This window comes from Aplysia californica, unplaced genomic scaffold, assembly GCF_000002075.1.
Source record: "Aplysia californica isolate F4 #8 unplaced genomic scaffold, AplCal3.0 scaffold00369, whole genome shotgun sequence".
NCBI lineage: Eukaryota > Metazoa > Mollusca > Gastropoda > Aplysiida > Aplysiidae > Aplysia > Aplysia californica.
The window spans coordinates 71,775-82,657 of NW_004797639.1; the positions used below are offsets into that span (position 1 = coordinate 71,775).

General features: G+C 38.3%; 1 protein-coding gene across 1 annotated transcript in view; it reads left to right on the forward strand.

The window, feature by feature from the left end:
* The window catches only part of LOC101850661 (RIMS-binding protein 2), a gene marked incomplete at its 5' end in the record, with an annotated part of 58,969 nt that extends 53,366 nt beyond the window's left edge, over nt 1-5,603 (forward strand). The window contains 1 exon segment of the mRNA XM_013085380.2: nt 4,424-5,603. Coding sequence (XP_012940834.1) covers nt 4,424-4,436 — 13 coding nt within the window.
* Nucleotides 5,604-10,883: the final 5,280 nt, after the last annotated feature.

Here is a 10,883-nt window from a genome sequence, read left to right on the forward strand (position 1 = left end):
AGTGCCACGATAGCCGCTTTGCGCCCTCAATCTGGCTAGCAAACCGACCCGACCCAATCCCCCAATGGACACCCCGTATTAAGCTGGCACATCGGTTGCAGCAAGTTGTTCAGCTGTTTCACATCAGCAAGGGACGCAACCCGTCTAAGGGTGTAACAATGATATCACTAATATTAATGATTATTATATTTATTGATCATAACATAGCTAAATATTTGTGCTGAGATTATTCGGGTTATAATTTAGTTTTGTAATATTTAGTACAACGCCTCTTTCTCCCATCTTTCCTACGTACCCGACTTTCCTATAATATTCAGTGCAACCTCTTCCTTCTTTCATTTATTCCCGACCTTCCTACATTCACCGCTTATAAATTTTGTTTGTCTGATGTTCTTGTAAATCTATAGTGGTATTTCACGTGTTTTTGCCGTAAAAAGTACCACTTACTGTGTTATATCGTGTTTCTCAATGTTACGTGTAAATTAATGTTAGCTAGTGCTTATACATTGACGTGCTGATTTGTTTTGAGCCACCCCGAAGGAAGGAAGGGAGGGAGGGGGGGGGTATGAATAAGGTTGCTGTCCATCCTGCAGGGCTGCAGCTCTCCTACAAGTGGGGTGGGGGTTCCACTCGTACGCCACTACCTGGTTTTTATTTTGTCCCTTGTCCAGCTTTCAGTAAGGCAGTCGTTAACTATACAAAATTAAAGTGTTAAGGACGTCCTCGCTCAATGCTGGACAGTGTGCAATTAATTATCTGTTTTGAGAGTTGTGATTCTGTGCTTAGAATTACTACAAGTATAGGTATTTATCGAGCAAAAATTGAAGCTTCACTTTAATCAAATTGTGCTCAGTAGGGTCTAAAAATTCGACAGTGAATCTTGTGTATTATCTAGATCTATGCATATTATATTTGTGAAAGTTCTTCACTTTCGCCGCCTAAAATTTCGAAACCACTCAACTTTCGAATTTGAAAATTAAAAAAATAACAGTGGTTCAGAATCATTTAAAGGGTGCACAGTTTTACTGGGGAGTCTGAAGTCATTGTAGTTTATTTTTCAGTTTTTCATTAGTTTCGTTTAGATCTAATCTTGGGAAAGTCCGTCTTCAAAGACGCCATTGTAAACAAGTGAGGCTTCCGTTCACAATGAGTGCGTGCACTAATCCCACACCTTTGAAATTCTGGAGTGTACAACCACGAAAGCGGAACAAGGAATCAATCTATACATCTCTATATTATTATCTAGACCTTCTAATTTTGTGCATCTCTCAAACTCAAAGTTTATTGCTCCATTCCAGTAGAATGTAAATATAGTAGGCCAATGATGTTATTGTTAATGCTCCGATCATTCCTTTCATCGAAAGGGGGTCCAGCTAGTTATATACATGTATATGTAAGGCTCTTTGACTTGTAGCAGGTGTAGCGATTAGGCACTTGTCTCTCTCGATCCAAGTTTGCTTTGAATCTTTTTTTTATTTTTAGAATATATTTTTAATACCTCCTGAATGATCTAAGTTATCTCTTCGGGGGACATAAAACACGTACATAAGAAAATCCTCTGCATAGGCATTGGTGGTCACTGTCAGTCAGCCATTGACAGACGGCAGTCTATTATAATTATTTTGGTCGTCAGTGTGTTTTCTCTTTGACCCAAATTAGTACGTACTTACTTACTTACTTACTTACTTACTTACTTACTTACTTACTTACTTACTTACTTACTTACTTACTTACTTACTTACTTACTTACTTACTTACTTACTTACTTACTTACTTACTTACTTATTTACTTACTTACTTACTTATTTACTTACTTACTTACTTACTTACTTACTTACTTGGAGTTGGGGAATAGGCATCATTGCAGGCGGCACAATGCCATAGCTGCTCCTCCCTCCTCTCCAGGATCCATGAAAGGGTTTGCTTGCAGATCGTGCCAGTTATCAGCTGGTGGGATATTGTTCTGGCTTTTCCACGCAGGTTGCTGTCTCTCCCCGACCCTCTAGACACACCAGCTTCCCTCAGTCTTTCCACTGTGTGTGATGTGTTGCCTTCTTCCTCTCTGTGGTCGTTGAACCATGCTGACCCGAATTAGTATTCTGGTATAGTTAAAACAGCTGTCAATATGGTGTGTGCTGTGTGCTGTACTAAGCTGTTGTGTTAGTGTAACAGATAAATGTGCCAAGTCGTCCACAAAAACTTTCTGATTATTGTCACTACTGACTGTCAGTACTGTCAGCCTGCTCTGCGATACAATTTAGATGCAGTACCATCAGGATGCAAGACGATAAGCGCTTCAGATGCAATTCAATAACGATGTTGTGCGAGAAAGAAACTGTGATAAAGATACAATACTATAATGATAAAGATACCATGTGATGAGGTTGATTATGAAATAGAAGTAGTTCAATGAAGATGAAATACAATGAAGACTTAATTAGAGGATAACACTGCTATATGGTATACGTTATAGATGCAATATGATATAGATTATAGATGCAAAATGATAATGATATATAAATATGATATAAATTATAGATCCAATATGATATAGATTATAGACGCAAAATAATATAGATTATAGATGCAGTATGATATTGATGTACTGCAGTGGGAATACACAATACTGTTATATTAAATACAATTTTTTACAATGCAAAATGGTAAGATGAATTTTGATAAAGACGGAATAGTGTGGTAAATTTGCAAATGAGAAAGATGCAATTCAATCATATACAATGCCATGAAGAAGATGCAATACATTTCTGTGAAGCTGGTTGTTGTCATTGGAATGTTTCCTCACATAAGCTGACACTGACAAGTGAAGGCTATAATCCATTTACAACTGAAATTATCTATTTTGTATTAGGATAATTTGTTCATATTATGTTTTTTATGTAGCGGGTGGTTAGAGGGTGCCACGGGTAGGTCCTACTCTTTTTTTTTACTTTCCTCGTGTCAATTCTGTCCGTCTGTCTGTCTGTCTTATTTTTTCCCAGCACTAAATGACCATTATTGTGTCGATTTACTTCTCTTGCCACTCAAGTTTGTGTCAGTGAGACCATTTCTGTCACTCCCTTTCTTCTTTCTTCCTAATTCTTAAGGAGAACATAAACCACAATTTGTCGCTTTTAAGGACAAGCGGGCTAACCCAGATTTTGGGGGTTTCCAGAAGTCTTGACCTGCACCAAAAGTGGGCATTGTTCTACCTATAGGAGAAGTTTGGTTTCATTGGTGTGTGTATTTGTTTCGCTATAGAGAAAACTCCCCATGTCTTTAAAAGAACCTGAACAAGGGGCAAAAACTTTACTTTTAGTTTTCTCAAAACTTCATTTTTCGGGATAGTCCCCTTGTGCTTAAAAGCGACCAATTTACAATTATAGCAGCCAAATCACAGATGGGATATTATGTATGGCCGTTTAAGATTTATGTGTCGGTTTGGGTGCTTTCTCGAGACAAACAACATAATTTGTCTCATTCAAAGGTAATAATACGGAGATTATAAGACTGTTTTAGACTATCACATTGATCTTGCCTGTAGTAATTTGAACTTTCATGTTGTTATACTATTAATATTGTCACTGCATGTGCAATCTTTTAGTTAGCCATCTAGCTTTCTGAAGATGATTTCGGACGCACTGTTTATCATGAACGAGCTACTTTTCACGCAAATTTGACAGCTTGTAGAGACTTCAGTTCTTGTAAATTTTGACTTGTTTTCATGTTTTATCTTAGCTTGCATAAATCTGATTGCGTTTTATCACCATCACTATCATCATCATCATCATCATTGCCTACGAGGTTATTGTCATCATCATCATCATCATCATCATCATCATCATCATCATCATCATCATCATCATCATTATCGTCATCGTCATCATCATCATCATCGTCATCAATCAGTCTAATAAAAATGGATTATAATAATGTTGACGATATTAATAATAATATTAAAATATGAAGAAGAAGAGTCATGTTTGAATTACATGTAAATAGAAACAAGGGCAATGGGAAGCTGTCATCATATAACGTGTTTTTACCAGAAATATACGCTGTGAGTATTACAAACAAAAATACTGGAATCAACTTATTACAGTTCTGCATCTTATTAGATGTGTGCAGTATCCTGCTTTGTGTTTGGTATCCTTTGGTTTTTATCCCATTTATCTTTGGGGGAAAAGAAAGTGTTTAGAAGACTACGCTATTGGTATTGTCGGTTTTTTATTTGTCTTTTTTTTGTTGGGTTTTTTTTGGGTGGGGGAGGGGGTGCTTCTTTTGTTAGATTTGTATTTTATGACTTTGTTCTTTTTTTTTTTTTTTTAGATTTATATTTCATAGGTTTTTGTTGTTGTTGTTGTTTTAAGAGTTATATTAATGATTTATTCAGCAAGAATGTTACCCTCCATCTCTTCTCCTCCAGCTTCCGAAAGTGAGTGACCAGCCTGCCACAGGCTCAGAGTCCGGGAGCCCGGCCAAGACCCCGGGGGCGTCGGCTGCCACGCCGGAAGTGACCAAAGCAGACGGCGGAGGACAGACCAGCCCCGCCAGCCCCTCGGAGGACGAGAAGCCCAAGAAAAAAGGAGGATTTCTGAACAAGAGCAGAAACATTTTCAAAAAGTTTACCAGATGAGGAGAGTGATTAGATTTGAAACCGTTTGTGTAGTGTGTGTTTGGTCGTTATTATGATGTGTTTTTTAAAAGGCGGAGAGGGAATTGTTCGTTTGGTTGTTTTCTGCGCAGCGAAAGTGTGAGAAAAGGATGTAGAGAAAGTGGGAATGAGAAAGGGTTAAGAGTGTTGATGATAGGATGAACAGAAGCATTGTTTGCCTCGAGTACGCTATTTATAGACAAGTCTTCTGTTCTGCTTCTGTCTCAGAACAGTTTGTAAATTAACAGGACAGAATCTTGTCGTGGTGTTTTCAGGGAGGAAGAAAGAGAGAGAGACTGAGAGAGACTGAGAGAGAGAGAGAGAGATAGAGAGAGAGCGATATTGGTATTTAATAACTCCCTTGACATTTTTTCTCTTTTTAATAATGGAGACTAAGGGTACAGCGGCGCCGAATGTTGGACTGTGGACAAAATTAAAGTCAATGACTAATCTCGCTCAACAAATTAACAGTGGAAGAAATAGAGGAATCCGTGAGGCATCGTGGTAAAATCAGGCGCTCGTCATAATAATCAAATCAAAGAAACTGGCATTTTTCTAGGCTTTTGGCAATTTCATTTTGAATTTGCTGTTTTTTGGCTCAACGCCTTTCATGTCCTTTTAAAAACACATCTCATTGTTGATTTTTCTGAAAATCATTGATTAAAGGCACAAAAAATGTAAATTTACAGTTTCTAAGGACTGTCGAGCTTTTGAAACTTTTGCAGCCATTTTCTCGTTAATTTTACCTCTGAAACTAGGCGACCCCCACCTTCTTCAATCGCAATTCTCTCAACTTCTATTCATGACTGATGAGTGTTTTCTTCATCGGAAGCAAGACAAATGAACAAGCTTTAAAATGATACCAATAAATCTACATGTCCAAAAATTGACAAGAGCCTGATTCCACTGCGTCGTGACACAAAGTGTCTTGATGGAGGCGTAAAACACTTTCAATTAAAAAAAAAAAAAAAGAAACCAAAGTTCCTCTTGCGATATTGCTGTGTTACTTTCATCACAACCCCTCTCCATTGTTGCGGCCAGTGTTGTGTCCAGCTCTGTTGTATCCTCTCCTCCTCTCAACCCACCAACCCCCACCCCTACTCACTACCCACCACCCAACCCTCACCACCCCCACCCCCTCCCAGCCCTCTCGCTGGACACATTTGGCCCTCCTTGGGTACAGACCTGCAAAAAAGAACCGAACCATCTGGTCTGTCTCCTTACATTGCGGAGGCCAGCTGAGATAGACGTCCCAACATCATTGTCTAACATCTGCTTCGGTGTGGTGTCCATCTACCCAGAGCTTTGACCCAGTCTCCAACAGTGTCTCTGGCATCTCAAAAATGTGATGAAATGATGTCATAAAACACATAAATTGAGCACACAGCTGACAAAATGTCTCTGACACTTATGCCACACACTGACATGATGTCACTGACACTTTTGCCACACACTGACATGATGTCACTGACATGTGTGCACACACTGACATGATGTCACTGACATGTGTGCACACACTGACAGGATGTCACTGACACTTGTGCCACACAGTCACTGACACTTGTGCCACACAGTCACTGACACTTGTGCCACACACTGACATGATGTCACTGACACTTATGCCACACACTGACATGATGTCACTGACACTTATGCCACACACTGACATGATGTCACTGACACTTGTGCCACACACTGACATGATGTCACTGACATGTGTGCACACACTGACATGATGTCACTGACACTTGTGCCACACAGTCACTGACACTTGTGCCACACACTGACATGATGTCACTGACACTTGTGCCACACAGTCACTGACACTTGTGCCACACAGTCACTGACACTTATGCCACACACTGACACGATGTCACTGACACTTGTGAAACATACTGACATGATATCACTGACACTTGTGCCACACACTGAAATGATGTCACTGACACTTGCGATATGCTGATGTCACTCTGACATTCACCATTACCTATGAAACCGGCGACCATTCCTTTACCTTTTTTTTTACGCGTTGTTCGTTTCCAGCTAAGCAATCCTTGCTCACAACAAATTTATTGGCCATGTGAATAAACATATTTTTTGGCCAAACCAGATACTTTAAAAATTTGTTCTATGAAAGAACTGTAAAGTTTGTTTCCATATAAAATACTGTTATACTTTTTCAAGCTAGATGCTGTCACACTGTTAAAGCCACATGCTGTAAAGATTGTTGTAATGGCTTTGGAAAAATTTTGCACACGTCTGGTCATCGTAGATAGTTCCACCTTGTCGCTTGTGTGTCCCTAATAAATGTGCCAGGATCTTGATTGCGTGTCTGAAAATTATGTACTCTTTTTCCACTCAAAAGTTTTCGAATTCTTCACTCCTTATGCTTGATCCTTGCCAAAGTTGTTACAGAAATCATGTGATAACTTTTCTCGCATCAGTCGGTTGGGCAGCTCCTCGGGTTAAAATTCACAAGGGGCTGTGGGATTACTGGCGTTGTCTGGTTGTATATCAGCAATGGATAATCTGTTTGGTTGTTTGTTTCTTTGGTTTAAGGAGGGGGAAGGGGGAAGGAGAGTTGAGTAATAATTCTGCAATTTTATTTTTTTATAATTTTTTTTTATAATTTTTTTTTTTTTTTTTTTGGGGGGGGGGGGGGGGTGGGGTTGTCAACAATGGTTCTGGGTGTTTCTCTTTTACACTACTGGCATCTGTGGTGTGGTGGCTAGTAAGTGCTTCATGGTCGCACTCAGGAGATCCAAGTTGGATTCTCAAGTGGGGAAGATTTTTATTGAGTGTCTTTGTCTTTCTGCTGAGATGTTGTATCTCTCTCTCAGCTTAATATGTTGGCCCTGACATGCATGCCTCCTAAATAATCTAAATGTGAGGCAGCGTGGTGGAATCAGGCTCTCGTCAAAATAATCAAAGTGAAGAAACTTGCATTTTTCCGCAGGTTTGTGAATTTTTACCAAATTTTTGTTTATTGCCTCAACACCTTTCATGCTATTTAAAGAACTCATTTATGTGTGGATTTTTCTGAAAAACCTTGATTAAGGACAGAAAATGTAAATTTTTAGTTACCTCGGACTCTTAAGCTAAGGAAATAACTAACGTTTAGTGGCCATTTTCTCACAAATTTTACTTCTGAAAACAGGTGACCCCGACCTCCTTCTTTCGGAAATATCTCAACTTGTATTCAAGATAAATGGATACATTTTTTCTTCGAAATAAAGACAAGTAAACAACCATTAAGAGGATACCAATAACTCTACATGCCCCTAAATTGACGAGAGCCTGATTCCACCACGCTGCCTCACATATTGTGTCTATGGGGGCGTAAATAAGAAACAAACAACAGCAAATAAAAAATCTTCTATATTTCTGTAATTTTGAGTGTGTGTGTCCCTCCTTCCCCCCCCCCCCAAAAACAAAAAAAGCATATCCCTTTTCAAAATGAGGAGAATCCAAACGTCGGGGACGGATTTGTTACGATGGGGGCGTTACTACAAAAGAAACAAAAAGTTCTTCTACATTATGTCAAAATTTGACCTGTAATTTATGCTTTGTGACTTTTAGAAATAAAATAAATAAAGTAAATTATTACACTTTTATTTGTCCCAGAAGAGCACTTTGTTTTACAATGGCAAACATACATACATAAATACATAATTATAAATACGTACATACATAAATACATACATGCATAAATACATACATAAATACACACTATTACACAAATACAGAACAGTTTACAAACAATGCCACAAAGAGCTCTCAATTCATTCTTCTCTCGGCCCATAACCTTTTATAAAGAAAAAAAAATGCTTCGTAAAAGGTTTTTTGAAAAATGTGTAGCAAGGCCTTTAGCTGTCTGTTGAAATAGCTGTTTGGATACAGTCCCGCCTGCTATTCACAACACGTTTTTGCAGGCTGAACCTTACAAAACTTAGGCTTCTGAAAGTGTCCAACCTTTTTTTTTTCCTTTGACATCTGCAGCTTGTGGTAGACTGCTGATGGTGAAAGTGAGCATAATATTTGAATTGATCGAGGTACTTCATGGTGGGCTGGTTCATTTTCCTTTTCGCTGGGGGTTTTTTGTTTTGTTTTGTTTTTTGGGGGGAGAGACATTCGTTATATTTTTTTAATTAATTTTTTGGTTCTTTTAGTGTACACTTTTATCTTACCTCAGTTCTTGTACTGAAGTTGAGGTTGCTTTTTCAATTCAGAGCTTCATACCATAGATCTAAACTGTGATGTTCTTGAACAATTGTGGTGAAAGTGAAAGCTGTGGATGTTTACGACAAAGACATTGAGGACAGAAGTGATATATTTGTACAAATGTGGGACAAGAATGACGATAGTTGTATGTGTTTATGATAACAACACTGATAATTAAATATTTTGTGAGTTTATTATTTGTCACAATGACAACAAGGACTGTGTTATGTTTGTATGAGGAGAAAGACTATAGTTTAGTACGATTACGACAACAAGGATTATGTTATGCTTGTATGAGGAGTAGACAATACATTAGTACGACATTGACAATAAGGACTATGTTATGTCTGTGTGACGAGAAAGATGATAAGTCACTAAATGACAAGGACTATGCTATGTTTGTATGACGAGAAAGACAATTCGTTAGTTCGATTATGTCAACAAGGACTGTGTTATGTTTGTATGACGCAAAAAAACGATACGTCACACAATGACTATGACGACCGTATGTGTGTTGACAATGAGGATGATACGTTTGTTGTATCATTTATGGCAGTTGTGTGATCTACGGCTACACATGTATACAATTATGATCAAGGATGTGAATGTGTAGTGTGTACGTCAATTGTGAGATTACGTTGGGTTGTTTTTTTCTGCCATGTGACCTCAGGTGATTGTTTTATGGTACTTTGTGTTTGTGCTATGTCGTATAAGAGGTCATTAGCACAGCAGGTGGTTGATGGGCATGCAAGTGTGCTCTGCTCCTTCTACTTCTTTGCGCTGTGTTTCTATTGTCTTTGTCTTACGTGAAAATATGTGAGAGTTAAATTAAGAATGGACTCATTGTAAGGGAGGGACTGCTTTACTGCTGGACATCTGTCTCTCATAGCTCATCATCTTTTTCAGTTTAACCACGAGCAGTAGAAGTCATGAAACCGATCCTAACCAGAATGCTTCTGTGTGTAGTAGAACGCAGAAATATGTCTAATATGTGTGTCTATATTTGTATTTGACTGTGTATGCGTGTGCACAAACGTCCTGCCCCAACCGCCAACCCTTCAATGCTTTATAACGATGGATGTTGAAGTTTTGACCTTTTAGTTCACCTAATTGTTTAAACCATCTGTTGCTCAACTGTAGTTTATCCCGGCGTGTTGTACAGCTTAAGTATATTATGTCCGCTTCTGATTTCAGATTTAGCAACAGCAAAAAAAGATCAGACTTATGATGACATCCGAAAGTCTTTGACCTGTTAAAAATCCATTTGTGAGGCAGCATGGTGGAATCAGGCTCGCGTCAAAATAATAAAAGTGAAGAAACTTGCATTTTTCCGCAGGTTTGTGAATTTACATCAAATTTTTGTTTTTTGGCTCAGCACCTTTCATGCCCACTAAAGAATTCATTTCTGTGTAGATTTTTCTGAAAAACTTTGATTTTAAGATGATACCAATGACTCTACCTGCCCAAAAATTGACGAGAGCCTGATTTCACCACGATGCCTCACATTTTATCCTGGCTTTATTGTTAGAGAGACTACTGCCTTTGTGTATAACTGGACGTTGCAGCAATGGATACTGTATTGTCTGATTGAGAGAATGACTGTTTTCTGGAGAGGAGCACAAAGTTTTCATGTTCTCGAAGCAGTTGCATGAGTCAACCTTGTTGTCCGTTCTGTTAGCCGTGTAATTTACACATATAACCTATTGTGATAACCGTCTGTCTGCGGAGAACCAAATTTGAAAAGTATGATGCGTGTTGTAGAAAACCACGACCAATTTTTTTTTTCAGTTACATTCTTGATATAACATATTGTTATGCTTAAATTTTATGTCTATTCTCTTTTAAGTACGTATAAGTAAAAAAAAATTTCCGTTTTTTGTTTGTTAATTATTTTTTTTTTTTTTTTTTTTTAAACTTACTTTGGAGTTTTCTATCATGAATATAGTCAACATTTTTCTGCCTATCAACACACTTTACGTGATATGGAAGGAGGGCTGCTCTATCCTGCCTC